At 38.9% G+C, this 26,237-nt stretch overlaps 1 protein-coding gene across 2 annotated transcripts in view; it reads right to left on the reverse strand.

The window, feature by feature from the left end:
- The window catches only part of Fhit (fragile histidine triad diadenosine triphosphatase), a 1,648,302-nt gene that overhangs the window by 222,451 nt on the left and 1,399,614 nt on the right, over window positions 1-26,237 (reverse strand). For both annotated transcript variants that reach the window (XM_052190252.1, XM_052190251.1), the window contains one exon: window positions 493-561. In XM_052190252.1, the coding sequence (XP_052046212.1) occupies window positions 493-561 (69 nt within the window). The remainder of the gene's footprint in view (window positions 1-492; window positions 562-26,237) is intronic.

Consider the following 26,237-nt stretch of genomic DNA (forward strand, 5'->3'; position numbering starts at 1 on the left):
CATTTTGTTATTAGTTAATTTTGTTAATACACGCATATCCTGGTATTCTCATTGATTTGTAGGGGTTCTGGGCAGCCAAATTTAGGTTCCCCATGCTTAAAGGACAAGTAACTTATCCACTGTGCCATTTCTCTAGCTCCCAATGTTAGCATATTTGACTCAAAGAATTATATGTCCCTCTGCTTTATTTCTATTAGTATTATGTCTTTACACAGATATTAAGTGCCCTGGTAAGCATGGCAGAGCAGAAATCACAAGGCCACTTGGCTTGATATTGGGTTTCATTAGCAAAATATATCATTATAATTTATTTATTTAAGATTCTCCTAATGGTCACTCTTGACTTGTTAGCTTCTATTGCCACTTTCCAAGTTCTACTGTGTAGAATACCATTTAAGATCCTGTCTGGGGTGACATATAGTTAATTGGGCTGATTTCATCAAACTGACAGGCCTTGTGATCAAATAATAAAGTCACAAAGGACAAACTCACCTCATCATAGATGTTGTCATTCCTATGGAAGTCCCCTGTCTTCCTGGGAAGAACGTGGACATGTACATGCTGAAATATAAAAGAAAGGGAAAAATGTGTTTAATTCCCCTTCTATCTTTTAACTTGACAGTGACGCTTTCCTGGAGGCCAATTACTGTCCACTGCTTCTTGCTGGATTATTTTTCAGAGGAAGAGGACGTTTACCTTCAGAAACTACATCTGAAATCTGTTGAGAATAAAGAAGCACAAAACAAGAGGGAACAACTTGGTGACATACAGAACTTTGAGGGAAATGCCAGAGTCCATTACAGGCTCTGTGGAATTATTCATCACTGTCAGTCTGGGTTGTACTTAGCCTGTGCTTTGAAATGACAGTATGTCTTAAGAGATGGCTGCTGTGACTCTGGAACTGACATGAGAAAAGACCTGGCCAGCAAAGGAGTGCATAAGAAACCAGAGAATTAGTGAAAGGAAAAAGTGGAATGAGCCAAATCTCGAACAGTGGCATTGACTAACAATTACACAACTGTAATGCACATGCTCTCATTTATTCTTATTGACTAATACAACCAATGGTTATATTAGTACCCAATAGTTATTTATTGCATACTTCCACAATTCCTTTCTGGAGTATTCTCCATTTTTTTTTTATTCGATATGATTTATTTACATTTCAAATGATTTCCCCTTTTCTAGCCCCCCCACTCCCCGAAAGTCCCGTAAGCCCCTTTCTCTTCCCCTGTCCTCCCACCCACCCCTTCCCACTTCCCCGTTCTGGTTTTGCTGAGAGTATTCTCCATTTTACAGAAGGAGAAACCAGTGCTCAGAGAGGACAAGGCTCCAGCTCTACAGAAAGTAGTGGAATCCTCATAGAAAATTATATCACTCTCTTTTTCTCTTGGTTTTTTTTTTTTAACCAACATACACAGTAATTTTGTGAATATAATTTTTTGAAAAAAATTAAAAGTCAAATGTGTGTGTGTGTGTGTATGTGTGTGTGTGTGTGTGTGTGTGTGTGTGTGTGTAGATCAGAAGGGCAAAGGACAACTGGCAGTATACTTTCTTCTCCCACCTTGCACATTTTTGGGATTAAATTGGTGTTGTAAGTCTTGGCAACTAGTACCTTCCCTGCTAAGCCATTGTACTGACCTGCACTTAATCTTTTAAATCCCTCATTTCCCTAGTCTAGGCTACTAAAGCACCAGGTAATAGACACTGCTGCCTTATTAATCAGGACCCACGTCATATCTAATTCAACTAGTATTCTCCAAGGCTAAGCTGCTATCTTAGTTATACTCTATCAATGGCATCTATTGTATCTCTCTAAGCCTAAACCTTATGCATGCCCTTGAGGACCATTCCTGCACCTATTATCAACTGCAGAGATTGGAAAATGGAAAAGCTTACAAAAAAAGCAAGTAGAGAATCAAAGTACATTGCCAATCATGCCCACTTTAATCATTGATTAAAGTGTTTGGAATGTAACTATGGACCTCTGGAGAATAGAAGATATGATATAATAGAAGATATAATAGAAGTGTCTCTGTGGCATTGTATATAAAGAAGGGAGGAAGATAAGTTATTCAGGAGAGGTAGCAAGCAAGGTTATCCATGTTGGGTGAAATAAAGAGGAGCTTAGTGTTAGTCCCTCAGAATAGAGTCCCCAAACTGTGACATGTTTCTACCTAAATATTCATCAGTCAATTGAGCCTGGCCCAAAACCCTGCAGCAAGTAGGACATAGGCATACTTAAATCTCCAACTACATAAGGAAAGAGAGAGAGGGAGAAAGACACAAACCTGGAGAAGCAAGTGATAAACTACCTAGGAACCAAATTTTAAAAAGAAAGGCATGCAATACAAGTCCCAGAGGAAATTCCCTGTGCTCAGTGGCTGAAGGATTCAGACATCAGATCAAAGAAGGCAGAGAGGAACAGATATGGCTGAGGTCCTGGTGAGAGCCCACCCAATTATGAGCTGTAAATCTTGTTGTATTTTTTTCTTCCTTGCCTCCTTTTCTTCTTTATCAAGACCTCCTTTCCCCCTATTTCTTCCTTGATGTCACCTACCTATTCTCTACCATCTTCTTTACACAGTAATCATCACAAGATCCAGATTGGCACTCCGTATGCAAACTGCAAGAGGGTATAGATATAAAAGTAACAGCTTTTACCTAGAGTAAAGTATGCCCAATACAGCTGGACCTCCCATGTACTAGCTGTGTTACTTCTCTACAGCAGTTACCTTTCCTTCTTTATAAGGAGGACTGCAGTATTCCCATCTTACAGTGCTAAAGTATCAAGTCATCTAACCACACATTTGTCAGAAGTTTGTTATGCTACTTAGCATGGTATGCTGAATCTATCCAGATGCAGTGGTAGTCCTTTACTGTTAAAAAAAAATCCAATCTGAAGACCAGAGGTCACCTTCAATGACTGTTTCTTATATCAGCAAGAATGATACTTCCCAAGTTCTTTAACTGGTGCACAGTTAAAGCATTGCTTTCTGCCAGAATGTGTTTCTGTTGCTTTGATTAGTGTTTCTCAAACTGCAATATTGCTAAAAATTAAGAGCCTCCTAATTTACTTTCTAATAAATTGCCAAGTAATGCTGTTCTGGGGTCATACTTCCAGAGACATTGGCTAAGATCATCCCTCTTGTTCTTAGGCCTACCCCTATGGAATGCACTCATGTAGCACACTGAGGTTAACATTCTGTTTGGCCTGCCCTGCTGTGTTATATAGAGACCTGTCTCCATAGGATGCTCAGGCTTCCTGCCATGCTTTATGACTGTACTTAAGGCCATGCCAGTGAATCCAGATCTAGACTTGTCTGATTCCTGTTCTACATCTTGCTCCCCTGGCTTCACTCGACAGAGCTATTTCTATGAGCTGCTGCCATTCAGTTCTGGAAATGCCACTCTCCATCACTGGCGACCATTTGAAACTTGCCATGACACAAAGACAGTAAACAGCTCAGTGGCTAGGTGATTTTCCCCTAAGGGCATGATCTCAGCTCTTCCTGGTACATGATACAGTGACATAAACTCTTAAGTGACAGCCTAATCACAGGATTCTGACAACCCACTCAGCCTCCCAGAACAGAGAAATCATGACAGAGTCAGCTCAGTTCTTGGAAGAGAAGGAAGACTCAACCTACCAATCTGAGTGTATAAACCAAGAGATGGCAAGTTCCAGAAGCCCAGAGAAGGAATAATTTCAAGAAAGAGGGAATCATCAGTAGTGTTCCCTGTTGTTGAATACTTGAGTTGGTTTCAGCGAAGCTGGAAAGACAACTATGCAAAGCCCATGATTAGATACTCAATGGCATTAGTCATTAGTGAAATGTCAATCAAAACCACACAGAGATACCACTTCACATCTACCAGGATGCCTTTAATCAAAAGGACAGACAAGGGTAAGTGTGGGGGGAGATTGTGGAGCCATGGAAACCTCGAACACTTCTGCACAGAGTGCAAAATGATGCAGCTGTATGTTTGAAAAACAGCTTGGCAGTTCCTCAAAATGTTAAACATCCAGCCACCAAATGACCCAAAATTATACTCCCAGTATATACACATGAGAACTGAAACCATGTAGGCACTAAACCTTGTAATACATATTTATAGCAATATTATTCGCAATCATCAAAAAGTGGAAACAATCCAAAATGACTATCAACTGATGAACGCCATAATAACAAGACAACAGAAGATGATTGGACGTAAAGAGGAATTGAGCTGCTAAGGGAAAGCATTATGCTAAGTGAAAGGACTCAGATCTGAATGGTCATTTATTACACGGCACCATTTATGAAATGTCCAGACTAGGCAAATTCACAGAGAAAGATCAGTGTTTCCAGGAGCACAGTACAGACTGGCTGCCAGGGGAAACAGGGTTTATTTGGGGGAGGGCAGTGATTGATGTTTTCTTTTCTAGTGTCACATAGTAGTGATGGTCTCACAACTTTTGAATGTACTAAAACCCACAGCATTTTTTACTTTAACAGTGTGAAGTATATGAATTCTATCTCATTAGAGGTGTTGATAGAGATGGCAAAGAGTAGAAAGACAACTGCAATAGCATCACCTTTTCTGCTATACAGTTCCTTCCATCATTTTATCCACACAAGCACTCATCACCTGAGGACTGTCAGTGCAATCCAAATAATGTGCCTTTTCCTTGTTAAACTATATCATAATTCAACTGCAGGGAATATAACAATGGCAGACAAAGGGGGCATAAAAGGCATAAAAGGGCTAGCATCCTTTCTAATTGGCTACCTGTACCCCCAGTTGTGAGAGTTTGTGTGAACCCCTATCTTCAACACCAGCCTATGAATGGCGATAGAAGGAAAACTCAGGATGTAAAGAATAATAAAGATAATGCTGTAGGGTACAGATATCTTCCCCAAAGACACCTACATTTTAATCCTGGACCTGTGAATATAGTAGATTACAGGACAGGGGAAATTAAGGATGCATATGAATTGAGGTTGCTTACTAGTCAATCCTGAATTGAAAAATCTACCCTGGATTGCCTGGCTTGGACCAGTGTCATCACAAGAGACTTTCAAAGTAGAAGTCACTAAATATCATAATTCTCACCTTGTGATCCAAAGGGTATAATTAAGAAAATGAAAAGTCAAACCATAGATGGAAGAAAGATTTTCATATCATATATCTGAAAAGGGACTTGTATTTAAAATACATAAAGAACTCTTACAAGCCAAGAGTAAAATGATATTTTTAGTTTAAATGGAGAGAAAATGTAAACATTTTCCCAAAAATGAGGGAAATTAATGAGGGAAAGATGCTTAACAGCTTCAATCCCAAACCACAGTGAGAGACTACTTCCCTTCTCTAGAGATAGACAACTTTAATAAGAGAGAGGCAATTACAAACAGTGGTAAGGAACATGAGAAATACAAACTTTGTATAAATTGGTGGGAATATAAACTGTGACCGTCCTCTGGAAAAACTATAGATTTCCTCAAAAGGCTAACCATTGAGCTAACAACTGACTCATAGCAGTAGCCTACTACCTTGGTATAATGGTTTGCATATGCCCCAAAGTCTCTTGTGTTAGAGACTCAAATAATAGGGTTTTTTTTCAGAGTTGTTTGATTACAAAGGCTATGAGTTCATCATTATTAATTAATTCATGTTCTGATGATATTATTAGGAAGTGGTGAATGCTTAGAATGTAGGGCATCCTTAGAGGAAGTATACCACTGGGAGTCGGCCTGGTCTTGTCCCATGAAAGTCTTTGCTGCTAATTCTTGGCTTCCAAGAAGTGAACAGTTCTGCAGTTTCATAACCTTCTTAGATCTTAACTTATTCTTTCTCACTATGTCCCAGAAATAGAGGAATCAAATTACTATGGAATAAAATCTGAGAAACAAGAAGAGCAATCATTTGTTCTCCAACTTGTTTCTTTTAAGTATTTGGTCGTGGAAAAAGAAAAGGAAACAAAACCAAATATGTTGTATAGAATTTTAAAATCATACAAGCTCCTTCCTTTGGGTCATGCCCTCACCAGCCAGTGCTCCACCAGGTGCATCTTTATCCAGACTAGATTTGCCAAGCGAGAACTCTGAGATCATTCTCCTGCAAGCCTGCGCTCCACTTGGTTTTGGTAACTCTTACCCTGGAGCTCGGTCCTTTGCCTGATCCTCCCATTCCAAAACCCTCTAAATTCTGCCCCAGCTGAGTTCTTTCTTTTCCAGCCCACTCTAATGCCATGAATGGAAAATACCAGATAGCCTTGATATTTAAAACTAGCTCAATGGCTAGTTTTAACTCAATGGCTGGGTGAAGAATCTATTGCTCTAAACTCATCAGCTACCCTATATCAGAATCCCATTGGTGGCAGAGGCCACCACCAGTTCTAGTTTCCCCCAGGCCTTGCATCATTCCTGTTCCTTCTCTCAAAGACTGACTGAGGTCTCTATTGTCCTTTCCTCTTCCTCCTGAGATCCAGAAATCCCACTTTTTTCCTTCAACCAGTAATTATCTTCCGTCATATTTATTGACTCAATCAAGAACCAATTAGTGAAATGACACCTCCACTTACATCACACCTTTTTTTCCCAGTTGTAGTTGACTATTCTGCAAAACATGTCTTTCTCTAGACAGTAATGTTTGAAGCCTGACTGGACACTCCCCATGCCCCTTCTCATCCCTGTCTCTTCCTCCTGGGACCTGGAAATCACATTTTTTCCCTCCACCCAGCAATAATAAAGCCTCTTCTCCCAAATATAAATTGAAAAAAAAACATGACAAGTAAATTATATAGTATGAGGTACAAATGACATCCAGTCCATCAATTTGTCAATTTAGATAAAGCACTCTATCATATTTCCTAACTGAAAGAATTATGATTTTATCCCTGGATTATGTTTAGAAATTATTCCTATAACATCATTTGAAAACCATGTCATATACTCTATAAACTCTACTTTAAGCAACTTGAGTTTGATTATGAGACTAAAACTAGTCTTTAACCCCATCAGAAATTCAAGAATGACAAAATATTAACTGAAAATATAGGAATCACTAAACATAGCTTCTAAAACTAAGCCAATGTAAAGACAGTTGACTCTCTGAACAGTCTCCCACGTTTTAGAATCCAAGACCATCTGTCTCTGGCCTTCTGGCCAAGGATCATCTATCTGACAGACTTATTATGCAGAAAATCGAAGGGCCACTGTTCCTGTTTTGACAAAACTTGTAGTTGACTATTCTGCAAAACATGTCTTTCTCTAGACAGTAATATTTGAAGCCTGACTGGACACTCCCCATGCCCCTTCTCATCCCTGTCTCTTCCTCCTGGGACCCGGAAATCACATTTTTTCCCTACACCCAGCAATTGGCTTCTGCCATCTTTATTGGCACAATCAAGAGTGGGGCTTTTGTTATAGTCCCTAGAGATAGATGCCAGAGTCCAGGAATGACCTGTGCCTCTCAGCATATGAGGTGTGTTTTTGTTCAAACTCATTTCATCTTCCCAACTCTATCAAGTGTCCATAAACTAGCAAACTAATTCATGAAATTACTGTCCATACTAAGGAACTCATGCTGTTACCATGTTTAGGCTGATGTTACATTAAAAATAGTTAACACATCCTAGGAATGACTATATCACATTGCAGTGTCTCTGAAGACACTATGAACAACCTGCTTCTTCTACTGTAAACCAGAAGCCTTATTCTGCAGTAAGTTGAACTGAGCATATTCTACTCTGGACTGTCACTATCTCAAAAGCTTATGCTTTTGATATGACTAGATATGCCTCATCTTCTGTTACTGTAGCTAGGGTCAGTATGACATCACCAAGAACCACTTCATTGAAAAATAAATGTCACTAGCAATGATGTCGTTCACAGAGTCTGGAGGACACCTTACCACGACCAACTGAGGAGTCAAAGCAGTGAACTGTCAAAACTCAAAGGAGTACATGAAGACACACAAATGGCTTCTGAGCTCTGCTGCCCAGAGCTCTTTCATTGAGAATGTGGATGGCACTCAGGCAGCTGGGTTGCCTTTAACAAAACATGGGATAGAGAGTTTTCCATGTATTCCAACTGTCTCAGTCAAATTGAGAAACTTAAAGAAAAAGGATAAAGAACCAATTCAGTTAAAAAATAAAATAAGCAAACAAAAAAACCTTGCAGGATTTGCGGAGCCCCTATAGAGTTTTGTGGCTTAACAATTGTGTTTTTAAGCCATACATCACCAGCCATGCTCCAGTGGTGAGTTATAATCATACATCGTGAGAGGGATGGCACTCTCTTGATATATGGGCTCCGTACATCATCTGAGCACCACGGACGAGATGATGTATTGCTCTGAGCCACAATGAGCATTTAAAGGAGCTTTTAGCAACCAGACAGTTTTAAATTTCAAATTTTCTAAAAATCAAGGTCTTTTCAAGCCAGATAAAAGCAAGGCAAGGGACTGTGATGTTGTATAGAGTCACCCAAGTCTGAGAGCCTGCCAACCTGTCATTGCCTCTTGACTTCAAGCTCAGGAGGTTTGAATGATTGGCAAGCTCTTTTTTTTTTTTCACTACTTTTCCATGAGAACCAAAGTCTAGGGTTCTGAAAAAACAGGAGCAAGTGTCAATGCATCTATTTTGCCAGTTTCCCCTATCTTCCATACTGTAAGCACAAGCCTCTCATTACCTTCTTAATCACTGCCTAGCAGGAGATGCCAAGATGAAGTACTGGCTAAACTTAGGGAGATCATTTCTATTTTGTTTGCTCCAAGAAGCTCTTCTACTGTAATCTAAAACAAAGCAAAGCAAAGGGAACTGACAAGAAGTAGATCAAATTCCTAAGCCATTTCTCTCAATCTCCAAACAGGGTAGAAAGGGATCCATTTCTAACATTTGTTAGTTAAGATATAAGAAGTGCTGACAGTGAATGAGAAAACTAAAGGAGACTGGTATATGGACTTCTCATCTAGAGGTGAACATGGGAGCTACTGTAGCAGTTCAGTCACCTGTCCTGTTTTAATGTGTTAATAAGATAGTAATACAGCTTATGAGGAAGTAATGTGGCTTTATGAGAAAGCACCCACTTTGATTAAGGCCTACATGCTGGTGGTGTGTGCTCAGAGTAATTACTATCAATTAGAAAAGCAGGTGTTGGGAGAGCATTCTCTCCCCTTGCTTACATTTTCACTGCAATAGGCAGAACAATATGAAAATCTCCCTACTGTTTGGTAATAGACACTAATGGTGACACTGAGAGACAATTATATTTCCAGTGGCATTTTCTGCTTTCCCTCACCAAGTGTATTAAAGGAACAAGCAGTGGCAGAGATAATGCCATGTGGAGAGGAGCATCTGGGTGTAAGGAATTAACAGTCTTCTTTCTTATTATCTTGCCTCCAGTTTATCATTTGTTTGTCTTCCTTCGGTGGATTCTAACTCTCAAATTATTACAGATTTGGCATCTACTTCCAAACCCTTGCTTATCTCAAAAAGGTCCAGGCTCCTTTTACTTTATAATAGGGAGCTAACATGTATTAGGAGTGATAAAAAATGGCAAGGTACACCACTTGCTACTTTGTTACCAACTGAATGATGCAAATGAGACAGGTTTTATTGGAAAGATTGGGTTCTTGCACAAGCTGTTAAATGAAGTCATCAAATCTATAGAGCCTCAATAGAGAGGTACATAGTTGAAATGTTCCTTCTATTAGGTAAACACCCTCATCTATATATGCATAGGAAAATTATATATCCATCTATCCATCATTCAAAACTGCTTTTACTTTTATTAGTTATTATTGATGGGGGAATACTATACACCAAGAACTATGCTTAGTCAAATATAAATACATACATGTATACATATATATGCATATTGGGTTATGCTCATGTGACAACAGAGGTAGAATCTGGGTAAACTATTTTAAAGAGTCTCCCTGTTCAGGCAAAACACATGTGCTCATAGTCGTCTGTGGTAACATGTTCTGTTTGCTTTTGTGGAAGGTCCGGGTTTGAGTGTTACTATTAGGAGAGTGACATTCAAGAATCTAGAGAACATGACTTGATCATTTGACACTGTAATCACTCTATTTTTAATGGTTTTGAGTTTTGGTAATTAAAATTAAAATTCCTTCCCTGTGAAATGCCTTTCTCATCCCTTCCTTTCCTTCTGCCCTAGTCTTTCAAGAGCCCTTCCAAATTGGCTTCCAATATGCAAGCTTTTGATTTTCTAGAGTTCCTCTGATGCTTTTAGACTCTCTAGGGATCCTCTGATGCTATCAATGTGGATTATGGCTTCATCTATAGAGTATAAAGAAAACCAATAAGTGATTATTTTCCATTATTTTAGAATTCTGGGATATTTGGTATTGCAGTTTTCTTCTGAAATTTTCCTGATTCCCATTCCATGTTCCTAAGTTAAAGAACATATTTATTAAGTATTATAGGGATGGGTCAATATGAGATGGATTAATGAAGGAATAAATAAATGGGAAGAATAAAAGATGGAAGGAAAAATGAATGGATATGCAAGTAGGTAAGTGGATGGATGGATGGATGGAGAAATAATTAAATAAGGCTTAATATAGTATTTGTGATTTCTTTGCTTATATACAAATTAACATATTTATGTCTGAATTTTGTAGCAATTCATGTCATTTCCCTCTTCCCTGGTCATACAAGGATATGGTCTATAATAAGCCATTGTGAAGACAATGCACAGATCATTCCTCTATGCCAAAGAACATCTTCCTACCAAAAGCCCACTCTAATGCCTTTCTCTGTGCGATCATTTTTTTTTTTTTTTTTTTTTTTTTAGAACTCCACAGCCATGCCATGTGTCTGGAACAACACCTTATCCTACAATCAGTAGGACTATAGTCCTACAATTAAGAATTGCCAAGGAACCTACTAATTGCTAGACACCGATTTTCCTAACAGCTATCATGGCTCCCTTTCAAAAGATAAAACCAACTTTTTTCTGACCTTCAGAGACTAAATCTCACTTTAGTAGAAAGAATACCAAAAACATGTACATTTCTTTTGCATGCCACATTAAAACATTAATCTAGAGTTAGTCTCTCCTCTATCTTTCTGTTGAAGTTACAATAAAGGAATTGGATGCAAATGAAACAGGAATAGCATTTTTCTTTGTCTTACTCATTTTGTGTCAGATTCGAACTGCTTTACTGTTTGCCCTGTACCTAATTACCATTCTTTAATTTATGTTTCAATAAAATGTATAATAATAAACGTTTACTGCTCAATGAATAAACATTCAGATGAAGCCTTTAATGGGAGTTACATGTTGTGAAGCTGCACTGTGGCTTTCTAGAAATCTCGCCCTCTACTTAATGAACATCATTTCCATAATCTGTGCATTATGGCTTAAACCTCGCTTTTGGAGTATTTTACCAAGCAAAAATTCATGAAATACTTCTAGTCCAAAGGGGAAAATTGTTAAGGGGATTAATAACTTGTTCCATTAAAGAGACAGGACAGCTTTCATGTCCCTCCAGAGACAGTAACTTAGTAATTATGGTTGTGGCTTTCCCTAATTACCTCTCTAGTCAGGTGCATCTCTCCTATAGATTTTACCTCTAAAATTTGGTTTAAATGAAAGTGATGAGACACATAGAAAGGCCAGCTGTAAAGGTCAAGATTGGGTAAATTCCCTTCCCTGTGCTAACAAAAAGACCAAGCAAGAGAACCCAACATTTAAGGAATATCAAGATACAGGCAAATGGATACTTGGGGAATCAGAAAAATGGTTTGACTATGATGCAGATACCTGGGAGGGGAGCATCAAGATAAAATGGTGGGTAAAGGTGCTTGTTGCCAAGTCTGACCCCTGAAGTCATCCCCCAGGACTCATATGGAGGAAAGGGATGATATGACTCCCACAAATTGTCCTCAAACTTTACATCTGTGTTCTGGTTCATGCACTCATATACATGGGAACACAAAAGTAATTTTCAAATATGTGTTGACAAGACAATTCATGAGGCTGATTCAGTGTTTAAGGGCACTTTTTACCCTTGTAGATGACCCAGGTTTGGTTCACAGCATCTGAAGGTGGCTCACAGCCACCAGGAATTTCAGTTCCAGAGGTTTGATATATTCCTCTGACTCTGTGGGCTCCAGACATTTGTGTAGTGCACATTACATACATGTAGATATTCAAACATAAAATTAAATAAATATGAAAACAATTTTCAAGAACTAATGTTCTTCAATTAAAGAAGTAACTAAATTTATACAAAATTATAGGCTCATTGTTATGTTGATGGCATTTTACATTATTTTCTATGTGAGGGTTTTTTTTAAGTAAACTTACTTAACAGAATTTAACATTTTTATCATTTCAAAGGTTAATCTAAGTAATATTTGTAAATTATTCTCGTTCTTTCTCCCTTTCTTCCTCCCACTCCCTTTCCCTCTCCTCCCTCCCTCTCCCTTTCTCTCTCTCTCTCTTGCCAGGGTCTCTGTGTAGCCCTGGCTATGCTGCAACTCACTCTGTAGACCAGGCTGGCCTCAGATTTGAAGATCTTCCTGCTTCTCCCTTGTAAGAGGATTAAAGTAAATAGGATTAAAGGCGTGTACTAAGATACCCCCCAGGCTGAAAATTATATTCTTAAAAGAAGGTGCTTTAAAAAAAAAATCACTGCAGCTCAATGATATATTTTTTCCTCTGACAGAACCAGGACTGGGCTATTTAACAGAAGAGAATCAAAGATGTAGGGAGAGATCAGGGAAGAAAGACTTTTGATGGTGTGACATGAATGAGGTATTCAGAGTGGTGATGAAACATGCTAAGTCACAGTTGTCACTCCCTGACTTATCAGACTGCATTACTTTTTTTTTTAATATTTTTATTTTCTATATTCTTTATTTACATTCCAAATGATTTCCCCTTTCCCGGATCCCCCCTCCCCATATGTCCCATAAACCTTCTTCTCTTCATCCCTTCTCCAATCACCTCCCTCCTTTTCTCTGTCCTTATATTCCCTGCCAATGCTAGATCAATCCTTTCCAGGATCAGGACCCTCTCCATACTTCTTCATGGGAGTCATTTGTTATTCAATTTGTGCCTTGTGTATTCAGGGCTTCTGGGCTAATTAATATCCACTTATCAGAGATTGCATTCCATGTGTATTCTTTTGTGATTGGGTTACCTCACTTAGGATGAAATTTTCCTGATCAAACCATTTGCCTAAAAATTTTGTGAATTCGCATTTTGCCTGCAGGACAACAGAGAGCTCTGGCGGGCAGAGCCGTAACGGGCATAGCCTGAGGCTAACAAAGCGGGGGTCTAGGCCCCAAAAGGCACAGGACTGACCCCAAGATCTGGCTTGGTGGGCCATCTGTGAGTCAACCCGGCGCTTTCGGGGAGCGCGGGCGCACACGCCCGCCATCCTGGTCACCTGGCGGACCCAATTAACAGTCATAGCCCTAGGGGAACTTGGCTCGGACCTTGACCTCCCAAAATGGGAAAACCTCCCATGCTCATGGATCAGTAAAATCAATATAGTTAAAATGGCCATTTTGCCAAAAGCAATATACAGATTCAATGCAATACCCATCAAAATCCCAACTCAATTCTTCACAGAGTTAGAAAGAGCAATTATCAAATTCATCTAGAACAACAAAAAACCCAGGATAGCTAAAACTATTCTCAGCAACAAAAGAAAATCTGGGGGAATCAGTATCCCTGACCTCAAGCAATACTACAGAGCAATAGTGTTAAAAACTGCATGGTATTGGTACAGTGACAGGCAGGAGGATCAATGGAACAGGATTGAAGATCCAGAAATGAACCCACACACCTATGGCCACTTGATCCTCGACAAAGAGGCTGAAAACATACAATGGAAAAAAGATAGCCTTTTCAACAAATGGTGCTGGTTCAACTGGAGGTCAGCATGCAGAAGAATGTGAATTGATCCATCCTTGTCTCCTTGTACTAAGCTCAAATCCAAATGGATCAAGGACCTCCACATAAAGCCAGACACTCTGAAGCTAATAGAAAAGAAACTGGAGAAGACCCTTGAGGACATCGGTACAGGGAGAAAGTTTCTGAACAGAACACCAATAGCGTATGCTCTAAGATCAAGAATTGACAAATGGGACCTCATAAAATTACAAAGTTTCTGTAAGGCAAAGGACACCATCAAGAGGACAAATCGGCAACCAACAAATTGGGAAAAGATCTTCACAAATCCTACATCAGATAGAGGGCTAATATCCAATATATATAAAGAACTCAAAAAGTTAGACTCCAGAAAACCGAACAACCCTATTAAAAAATGGGGTACAGAGTTAAACAAAGAATTCTCACCTGAAGAACTTCGGATGGCGGAGAAGCATCTTAAAAAATGCTCAACTTCATTAGTCATTAGGGAAATGCAAATCAAAACAAGCCTAAGATTTCATCTTACACCAGTCAGAATGACTAAGATTAAAAATTCAGGAGACAGCAGGTGTTGGAGCGGGTGTGGAGAAAGAGGAACACTCCTCCACTGCTGGTGGGGTTGCAAATTGGTACAACCACTCTGGAAAGCAGTCTGGCGGTTCCTCCGAAAACTGGGCACCTCACTTCCAGAAGATCCTGCTATACCACTCCTGGGCATATACCCAAAAGACTCCCCACCATGTAATAAGGATACATGTTCTACTATGTTCATAGCAGCCCTATTCATAATTGCCAGATGCTGGAAAGAACCCAGGTATCCCTCAACAGAAGAGTGGATGCAAAAAATGTGGTATATCTACACAATGGAGTACTATTCAGCCATTAGAAACAATGAATTCATGAAATTCTTAGGCAAATGGATGGAGCTAGAGAATATCATACTAAGTGAGGTAACCCAGACTCAAAAGGTGAATCATGGTATGCACTCACTAATAAGTGGATATTAACCTAGAAAACTGGAATACCCAAAACATAATCCACACATCAAATGAGGTACAAGAAGAAAGGAGGAGTGGCCCCTGGTTCTGGAAAGACTCAGTGAAACAGTATTCGGCAAAACCAGAACGGGGAAGTGGGAAGGGGTGGGTGGGAGGACAGGGGAAGAGAAGGGGACTTACGGGACTTTCGGGGAATCGGGGGCTAGAAAAGGGGAAATCATTTGAAATGTAAATAAATTATATCGAATAAAAAAAAATAAAAAAATAAATAAAAAAAAATTTTGTGAATTCATTGTTTCTAATTGCTGAGTAGTATTCCATTGTGTAAATATACCACATTTTCTGTATCCATTCCTCCTTTGAGGGGCATCTGGGTTCTTTCCAGCCTCTGGCTATTATAAATAAGGCTGCACATGTCTTGTTGCATGTCTTTATTGCATGCCGGGGAATCCTTTGGGTATATGCCCAGGAGAGGTATAGCAGGGTCCTCTGGAAGTCTCATGTCAAGTTTTCTGAGGAACCTTCAGACTGATTTCCACAGTGGTTGTACCATCTTACAGCCCACCAGCAGTGGAGGAGTATTCCTCTTTCTCCACATCCTAGCCAACACCTGCTGTCTCCTGAGTTTTTGACCTTAGCCATTCTGACTGGTGTAAGGTGAAACCTCAGGGTTGTTTTGATCTGCATTTCCCTAATGACTAATGATGTTGAGCACTTCTTAAGGTGCCTCTCGGCCATCCGAATTTCTTCAGGTGAAAATTCTTTGTTTAGATTTGTACCCCAGTTTTAATAGGGTTATTTGGTTCCCTGGGGTCTAACTTCTTGAGTTCTTTGTATATATTGGATATTAACCCTCTATCAGATGTGGGGTTGGTGAATATTCTTTCCCAATTTGATGGTTGCCGTTTTGTCCTTTTAACAGTGTCCTTTGCCTTACAGAAACTTTGTAATTTTATGAGGTCCCATTTGTCAATTCTTGATCTTAAAGCATAAGCTATTGGTGATCTGTTCAGGAACTTTTCCCCTGTGCCCATGTCCTCAAGGGTCTTCCCCAGTTTCTTTTCTATTAGTTTCAGTGTGTCTGGTTTTACTTGGAGGTCCTTGATCCACTTGGAGTGAAGTTTAGTACATGTAGATAAGAATGGATCAATTCTCATTCTTCTGCATGCTGACCTCCAATTGATCCGGCACCATTTGTTGAAAAGGCTATCTTTTTTCCACTGGATGTTTTTGACTCCTTTGTCGAAGATCAAGTGACCATAGGTGTGTGGATTCATTTCTGGATCTTCAATTCTATTCCATTGGTCCACTTGTCTGTCACTGTGCCAATACCATGCAGTTTTTAACACTATTGCTCTGTAGTATTGCTTGAAGTCAGGGATACTGATTCCCCCAGAATTTCTTTTGTTGTTGAGAATAGTTTTAGCTATCCTGGGATTCTTGTTATTCCAGATGAATTTGAGAATTGCTTTTTCTAACTCTGTGAAGAGCTGAGTTGGGATTTTGATGGGTATTGCATTGAATATGTATATTGCTTTTGGCAAGATGGCCATTTTAACTATATTAATCCTGCCAATCCATGAGCATGGCAGATTTTTCCATTCTTCTGAGGTCTTCTTCGATTTCCTTCTTCAGAGACCTGAAGTTCTTGTCATTTAGATCTTTCACTTGTTTGGTTAGAGTCACACCAAGATACTTTATATTGTTTGTGGCTATTTTGAAGGGTGTCATTTCCCTAACTTCTTTCTCAGCCTGCTTATCCTTTGAGTATAGGAAGGCAACTGATTTGCTTGAGTTGATTTTATAACCAGCCACTTTGCTGAAGTTGTTTATCAGCTGTAGGAGTTCTCTGGTGGAGGTTTTCGGGTCACTTAAGTAGACTATCATGTCATCTGCAAATGGTGATAATTTGACTTCTTCCTTTCCAATTTGTATCCCCTTGACCTCCTTATGTTGTCTAATTGCTCTAGCTAGAACTTCAAGTACTATATTGAAAAGATATGGAGAGAGAGGACAGCCTTGTCTAGTCCCTGATTTTAGTGGGATTGCTTCAAGTTTCTCTCCATTTAGTGTGATGTTGTCTACCGGTTTGCTGTATATTGCTTTAACGATGTTTAGGTATGGGCCTTGAATTCCTGTTCTTTCCAATACTTTTAGCATGAAAGGATGCTGGATTTTTTCAAATGCTTTTTCTGCATCTAAGGAGATGATCATATGTTTTTTTTCTTTGAGTTTGTTTATGTAGTGGATAGCATTGATGGATTTCCTTATATTGAACTATCCCTGCATCCCTGGGATGAAGCCTACTTGATCATGGTGGATTATTGTTTTGATGTGTTCTTGGATTCGGTTGGCAAGAATTTTATTAAGTATTTTTGCATCAATATTCATAAGAGAAATTGGCCTGAAGTTCTCTCTCTTTGTTGGATCTTTGTGTGGTTTTGGTATCAGCATAATTGTGGCTTCATAGAATGAGTTGGGTAGAGTTCCTTCTGTTTCTATTTTGTGGAATAGTTTGAAGAGTATTGGTGTTAGGTCTTCTATGAAGGTCTGATAGAACTCTGCACTGAAGCCATCTGGTCCTGTGCTTTTTTTGGTTGGGAGACTGTTTATGACCCTTTTTATTTCTTCGGGTGTTATGGGACTGTTTAGTTGATCTATTTGATCCTGATTTAGTTTTGGTGTCGAATATCTGTCTAGGAAACTGTCCATTTCCTCCAGATCCTCCAGTTGTGTTGAGTATAGGCTTTTGTAGTAGGATCTAATGATTTTTTGAATTTCCTCAGTTTCTGTTGTCCCTTTTCATTTCTATGTTTGTTAATCTGTATACTGTCTCTGTGTCCTTTGGTTAGTCTGGCTAAGGGTTTATCTATTTTGTTGATTTTCTCAAAGAACCAACTCCTGGTTTTGTTGATTCTTTGTATGGTTCTCTTTGTTTCTACTTGATTGATTTCGGCCCTGAGTTTGATGATTTCCTGCCTTCTACTCCTCCTGGGTGAAATAGCTTTTTTTTGTTCCAGGGCTTTCAGGTGTGTCAGACTGCATTACTAGTAGGTTGGCACATATTGTGTAAATGACATCAGGAATGACTCATTGTACATTGTTGGAAGTCCTGTATATTTAGTACAATTGAGTATATCCACATTGTGTGCAACATTTTGAATCTGTGGTGATATTTAACCCCAGGGAAGAGCATGCACTTTCCTAACTGAAAGCTATCCCACAACCATTTTGTGATGTATAATGATTTGTTCATCCCTTGTTTTGACTATCACTGCAAAAGTCTTCTACTGAAGACTATCTTCCCTTAAGATGAGATGAATATAAGATTCTCCTTATTTCAATATTGTCTTTTTCACTTATAATTGCAACAAAATAAAACATCTGGCATATATAGAACTCATCGTGATCCACATTGTATCGTATTTCTCCACTGAACTCTCCCCTCCCACATAGTCCACTTTTCTTATGGTATGCAAGCTTATTTATTTTATAATGTTCGTGAATGAGAGAGTGAAAAGCTAGGGACAAGGTGGCCAAGAGGACAGACAGACAAACTGATAGAATTAAGTGACTCATCCTGTAGATGATTCTGTTTTCCTTGTAACTAAAGGAAGAACATGTTTCTTCTAGAGGGAAATACTGGAAGAAAGACATCCTATTCTAGGAGTGAGTGTAATGGACAGAACTATGAAATAAACTACTATATCTTGCAGAGGTCTACCCAGTGTGTCACAACATCATATAACCTTGGTAATCACTACCTCATAGAGCTGGTCACACCTGTGGCTCATTTCAGAATTTGCAATGCGTGGGGTTTGTGAAGGCACACACATAGTAGAATACCATTCACTCAGTAAAAGGAGGCTCTGGGTTTCGCCATGTTGCTATCGATGAACTTGAAACCAATCTGTCAAAACAATATAATTCAAGTATACAAAAAACCCAAATCTTCAGTATCTCACTTATGCTTGAGATTTTATAAAAAACAATGACTGAAAAGATATATATATATATATATATATATATATATATATATATAGAGAGAGAGAGAGAGAGAGAGAGAGAGAGAGAGAGAGCAAACCAGTAGATCATGAGATCGTGGAAGAGGAGGCAGAAATAGCTGAATGTGGAACAGAGGACATGAAGCAGCAGACATGGAGGATAAGTTGTCTAGAGAGCTAACATGGAAGACTGATCCCACAACCCTGCTGGATAGCACAATGTGCTCATACTCTATGTGTTTACATAAAATAGTGTTTAAGCCTATAAAATACCCCTACATGCCTTTGTTTTTTCTAGATAACCTAAAAAACTTAATTGTAAACACTATATAAATATTTGTCACACAAAATGATTTAGTGGATAATGATAAGAATAAAGTTTCTATCCATTTTTGTTGATTCTCACTTTTTCCCAACCATATATATTTTGTTGTAAATTAGATTTATATATATTATATACATCATATAATAATATATAAAATAATATTATGTATATATCATACACACAATAAAAATCCAACAACGATGGAGTGGAGCTTCAAAGACTATTTTTGATCTTTTCTTGCCTGAACTCATGTAGTACCTACAGGTATGCAAGTTACATTTTATTAGATATAGTATTCATGATAAGTGATGAGATTTTTAATATCCTTTGCCACAAAACAAAGAAAAAACATGCATAACAATGTAAACTGATATATATCTTAATTTTCTTTACTGTAGAAATTATTTGACTATGTATATTCATGTTGCATACCTAAAGCCTACACAGCAAAGCTTTCTTAAAATAAGCAAAGTATATATTATTTTCACGAGGGGGAATCTTTTCAAAATAGTCATTATATAACCAACTGAAAGCAAACATATATTCTCAATAAAGTCCCCACAACACAGAAGCATCATTTCAGTAGCTTAAGACAGAGCAAATGACTGGGATTAAACCAATGATCCTATTCTATAAAGATCTCCTAAATCAGGGCAAAAATGATGTTTGGGGCTAGAATGATGGCAAGAGGGAGCACATCATCTGAGCCGGTTCCCATGCTGGAAGCAAGAAAGATTTGTGGACCCAGTATGGTAGCCCTGCTAAGGCAGTAACAATAAAACAAGGAAACAAGGCACCAGAGAAGACTCAGGAACCAACCCTCATTCATCTTTGTATAAACATTGTGGTTAAATGTGCAGAGTGATTGCCCAGCCATTGTCAGGAAATTAGACAACATGAGGAACTAATGATATCCCTTTGCTTGGTGATTTTAGTGACTAAGGTACGTGCTTCATGTTGATTCAAGTTTTCAGGTTGATGTTGGAATACTCACTTTCTTTGGTATCCCCACACAAAACAGACTGGTCATTAATCAGAGGAAGACACACAATAGACTAGTCAAAAGCTTCCTTTCAAAAAAGACAACTGTTGTTGAGGATGAGAAGAAAATCTAATTTATCAAAAATCTTACCATATTTTAACAGTATCATAGAACTGCATGGGTTAAGATCTCTTAGGAACATTTTATTTGAACACTCTCTAACCATGTGGGTCAAAATGTGTTGGCCTGAAGCCTAGATGGAGTATAGAAGTCATGATTCTTCTAGATCTTTATAATGATTCTTTTCAACCTTCCTAATGTTGCAACCCTTTAATATAGTTTCTCACATTGTGGTGATGCCAGCCATAAAATATTTTTGTTATTATTTTATAGCTAATGTTATGGATTATAATGTAAATATCTATGTTTTCTAATGATCTCAAGAAAGACCTGTAAAAAAAGTTATTCAATCCCACAAAGGGTTATAACCCACAGATTAAGAAGCACTACCCTACACAATTTTTAACCATTGGCATTAACATTGAAGGAGCCTTCTAAAGGCTATGCATTTCACCTATGCAAAATAAGCATCTGTCCTTAGGATTGGCTTATGACACTGCTATCCCCTGGCTACTGTCAGTGCTGGCTTCATTCATTAAGATGAACAAACAACAGATTATTTGCCAAAAAAATAGTTATACAAAACAGCTATGTCAGATCCAAGGATATCAGTTGTGAATTGAGTTTTCCTTGTAAGTGATGTTATACGATAAACAATAACAGGCCTACTCAGTGAGAATCAAAGGAGAGGCTAGAAGATAAATAACAGGTCCTGTAGATGGCACAAGTTTATCATGTGCATGGAGATGCATGTGACATGGGGATGCAGTTGCCAAGGTGGAGTGTTTTAGCAACTTTTACCTTGAGCCTTGTGACAGGAAATATTCAACTCACTATTTCTAGGTACACAGATTCTGGAACTCTGCAGCCTCGGCTTAATTCCTGGTCTTGTGGCTTCAACAAAGACTTTTATTCAACATCTGGAGGCTTCAAGCTCCTTATTTGGAGGATGAACCTATCTCACAGGGCTGCTATGAGAGTGGAATGTATTAATATCGCAAACTGCTCAAGCTAGTATTTGTGAACAATGAATACTTGTGGCTTTCACTGTGGTTGTTATAGACAGATCACTTACATCAACTCCTAAAGCAACTTTTCTTAGTGATACTCAAGTCCCACACAAACCTTCTCTGAATGTCATAAAAGAGTGTCTCTAAAAATTCAAAAGTCAGATTTCAATTTTATTTTAAGGAGTTCATAATTCATACATAAAATTACTCTGTTGCAGACTAATTTATAAATTAGAAGCCTGTAGAATTACTCTCCTGGAAACCAATGTGGGTTTGTGTACACACACAGCCTGACTCAAAAGAGCTCTGAGGCTTCCACAGAGCGCAGGGTGGAACCCTTTACAGCCCCTGTCTCATCGCACAGGGGAGAGAGGCCGAATGCAGAGAGCTGGGATTTCTCTTTCAGGGAAGCAGGTGGTAGGATGCGGAGTTCGGAGATGAGCTGTGTGCAATGCTCAGGCCCACACTTATTTCCCGCCCACGTCTGGAAAAGCAAGTAAACATCTCTAAGCTTTGGCTCCCACATGGATAACATACAGATAGTGAAGAACAAAATGACTCTGAGATGATCAGCTGAGTGGAGATTTTTTAGTACAGCTCCTGGCATAATAAAGTGCATGCCTAACGGAATTAAAATGGCCAGTGTGTCTGCCTAGGTCACTTGTGTAATGTTGCATCAGAGTGATGGTTTCAGAAGAATGAACTCCCAGTTTAATAAGCCACTCCCATTCCCATCTGAAATTAAATCTGCATTCATTTAGTACTTTGCTTCTCTCCTTCCTTCCCTCCTTCCTTCCTTCCTTCCCTCCTTCCTTCCTTCCTTTCTCTCTCTCTCTCTCTCTCTCTCTCTCTCTCTCTCTCTCTCTCTCTCCAGTCCTTCCTTCTTTCCTTCCTTCCTTCTGTCTCTCTTTCTTTCTTCCTTCCTTCCCTCCTTCCTTTCATTTTCTTTTATTGTCATATGCGTAGCTGTTATTGCAGCATGGACCATAATAAATACAAGGTAAACACAGAATAGATGTGATGTAAAGGAGCAGATTACGTGGAGTAGGATGAAGAGAACGAGGAGACATTCCCTTCACTGTGTGAGAGACTAAGTCAACCCTGCTTGACTTAAAATTAGGAGGTATCATTTTTTAAAGTACTATGAGAATCAGACTCAATAGTGTGTGTAATAGCAGGAGGCGATAGCTCCTAATGCCTCCTAACAGCACCTCTGCTCTGAAAGCAGGGGTGAAGAGTGAAGAGGGCTTACTTAGAGTAAGCCACGTGTAGTGAAGCAGAAATAGCAGCAGTGTGCTTTAAACCATGAGGACATCATTGCCTTTCCCTACAGCTTCTGAAAACTGTTATATATTGTGATCCCCCTCTCCCTCTCAATCTCCCCTTCATACATCCATTTATATACATGGTCTTCTGTCAAGTCACTACATTTTCTTTATCTCTAGTCTTTAACCCAGACCATGGCCTCCTGTTATAGTTACACATCCATATTTGTGAGCCTTTCCAATGCATTTATGTTTGTTTTGAGGACAGATCTAACATTTGCATTGAAACTATGGCCTTAGAGATTAAAGATCACAGATGGGTCTGGGGGCTATACCTCAGATCCCAAGATATCACCAGAAGATAATCCTTCAGCCAAGTGCTCAGGAAAGCACTCTGGATGAAATACCTGTGACTGTCTCAAATGAATGAGAACATTTGTTAGTATGGTAAGAGCTGAGGGTAGAATGAGGTAGCAGAATTGGGAGGGGCTATGGGCTGTTAAAGTGATAACATAAAGAGAAAATACTCTACTCTTGTTTAAGATTTATTTTTATTTTTAAACATGTGTATGTAATAAGTGTGTCTCTCTGTGTCTGTACATATACATGTGAGCACAGATATTTTGTGGAGTTCATAAAAGCATGTCAGATACCCAAAGAGCTGGAGTTACAGGTGAATATGAGCCACTTGATGTTTGTACTGTGACTCAAAATTAGGGCCTTTGGAAGATCAGCATATAGTTTTAACCAAGACAGCCATCTTACTAGGCCAAAGAAACTAATTTTGATGAGCGATTACTTCTTATAGTAAGCTAACATTTCCCCTCAACAATTGCCTTCTTAAATAATAATGACTTCTATGGACTCTTTCATAATCTCCACACTGTGACCCAAATGGACTGTAATCCAAGAGAATCCTGGTATCTGTTCACAGCATTATCCTGGGAAGGTGACAGGGCCTCTAGCTGCCCTGCTGAAGGGCCTTCTTGCATACTGCTTCTTTATCCTGTCTAGTCACCAACCTCATCTTGATCTTAGCTGGATTTGAATAAACTCTGAGCCTTTCACCCTTGACCTTGTTGTGTGTCTTTAACACAGACAAGGTCCTTGAGTAGATAGCTGCCCTGAAACCCACTATTCTAGAGTTCTTCTGAATCCATGTTTAATGCCTCACTTAAATGCTTGTCTCTTTGGTGTTGCCAAACCAGTTTTAAGACCAGAACTAATATTAGTGATTTGTAACACATCTGGGCAGGACTTGTCAGACTGTCACAAGTTCAATCAGGAACTGGAGTGGTTAAAGGAAAATCATATCACCTGAGCAGAATAGAAGTCTGTCCTTCAAGTTCTTCACATTCCATTAGACATTCCAAATGAAGAAAATGTTTGCAGAGATCCTAGGTTGTCCACTCTCTCTCTCATTCATAGCAAAACAACTCTCTACCAGGATTCCATGTAGCTTGTTCAAGTTAACAGGCCACCCAACTGCTTCCAGCCAGAATGCTGAGCCCTCTGTTTTGAGAATGGTTCTGCTGTTTATTATACTCATAGGAAGAATACTAAAGCGTGCATGCTGTGGGTGCATGCTTGACAGCATGTTGAGATTTCAGTACACACAGAAGAGGCCCTTACAAAAGGCAGGTAGAAATCAGAAAGCAGAAAGGCTTTGACTCAGAGCTTAAAGAGGAAGGCAGTGAACACTAGGCCTTTTCAACAGGCTTGAAACAAAGGAGAATGGATAACTGGATGGACCACTGACAAAAGACATGCCCTCAGTTTCAAATACTCTGGCCTGGACACTAGAGAAGGAAGATATTGTATGGAGGAGGAACACTAACAACTCCTTTATTCTCAGTCCCTTCTCTGCACAGAATACAAAGAAAATGAATCTTCTTCTGCTAGCACCATTAACTATAAATGGTAGCAAGAATAACCCAGTCCTTCCCAGCTGATTTTAGTGACCTCCTCAGTACTACTTATACAGAGAGGCTGAGCTATGCTTCCTAGAGCTCATACAGACAGTGTCAGAGTGGGAGGAAGCTTCCAGCTCCTCCATGGAAAGGTATGTATATCCCAACATAAATCCTTACTCACACAGACGTCTTGGCTCAAAAGCATGAATGCTGAAGAAGAAAGCAGTGATGAGAAATATAGTTCTGGAGCTAATGACCTGCCCACATCTGTCTCTACTCTATAGACTCACTCACTGACCAGAGCAAAATGATTGGACTTCTTAGTTTCCTCCTGTGAAGGTAGTTAGAATAATGCTTGAAACAATTCCTATCATCATCCCACTTAGTATTAAAAATTAACAAAATCCTAGCATATAGTAGATACTCTCAAAAGGTTAGTTTTATTATTTTCCCAATAATCAAAACAACCTTCTGTGCCTGTGCCCATTTTTTTCTTTATTGATTAATATAGGCATAGGAAGCTCAAGGTATAGAGCAATCCATTGCAACAGAACCAGCCTTGTGCCAGTTCTAGATACATTTCCTGATTGCTCCCATACCTTTTCCACCTCTGCTTATCTATATTCCATCTCAATCATTTTGTCTGTTTGAGAAATATATATACATATACACACAGAGGTCTGTGTGCTATTTGACTATTAGAAAGCATTAATACCCTTGATATCCATCCAGGTTGTTGTATGCGCATGGATTTCTTTGGTCGCTGGGTAATATTTTGTGGTATAGATGTTCTTTGCCTATCCATTTATGGAAGGATATCTAGGTTGGTTGTAGTTTTGAAAATTAAATTACACTAAGTAACAGCATGCAGATTTTCATGCGACTATGTCTGTTAATTTCTGTATGAGAAGAGTTCAGAGGTAAGGGAGGATTGTTGATTCAAACACTCAATTTATATTTGTCTTTTAAGCAACTGCCAAGCAATTTTCCAGAGTGGCTGTTGGGTTTTATATTTCTACCAGAGATGTTTGTTTTCTCTCATCCCCAGCAGCATCTGATAGTGTGGCTTCTGAATTTTATGTTTTAATATATGTAGTGATAAATCACTGTGATCCTAATTTACATTTCCCAAAGGACTACTGATGCTGAATATTTTCTCGTGTTCATTCTTACAGTCTCTCACCCTCTTCATTGAGATATTCTTTATATCTTATGTCCACTTTCTTATCCCTATCACAGAATCATAGAATTTTGAAAATTCATTTATATAGCCTAGATAACATTCTCTTATCTGCGATTGTGCTTGTGTGTTGGGTCAGATGGGAGAATGTATCCAGAAAGGAATACAATGGTAATTCTTCAGAAATGAATTGATCTCTATCTTGAATCTGAGCTTCTGACACTCATACAAATAAATTGTATAGGTAAGATGTGATACACAACTCAGGCCCTTGTTAATGGTAGCCAATTGTTACAGTCTCTGTGAAGGACAGTTTTAGCTTTGGGAATCCTTCTCTGGTCCTTTCACCTAGAACTCATCTTTTCCTGCCCCAATTTCTTCCCAGATACTCTACTTAAGATATCTGTTCCCCTTGATCTTTAACTCTACAGTCAGCATTTCTGATCTACTTCCTGCTCATGAATCTCTGAGCAGGAAGCATGCTTGATTTGACCACCTTCCCCCACAGCCTTGTGTCAAGCTTTTGTTGTATAACTGCTGTT

The sequence above is a fragment of the Apodemus sylvaticus genome, chromosome 8, assembly GCF_947179515.1.
Source record: "Apodemus sylvaticus chromosome 8, mApoSyl1.1, whole genome shotgun sequence".
NCBI classification, from domain to species: domain Eukaryota; kingdom Metazoa; phylum Chordata; class Mammalia; order Rodentia; family Muridae; genus Apodemus; species Apodemus sylvaticus.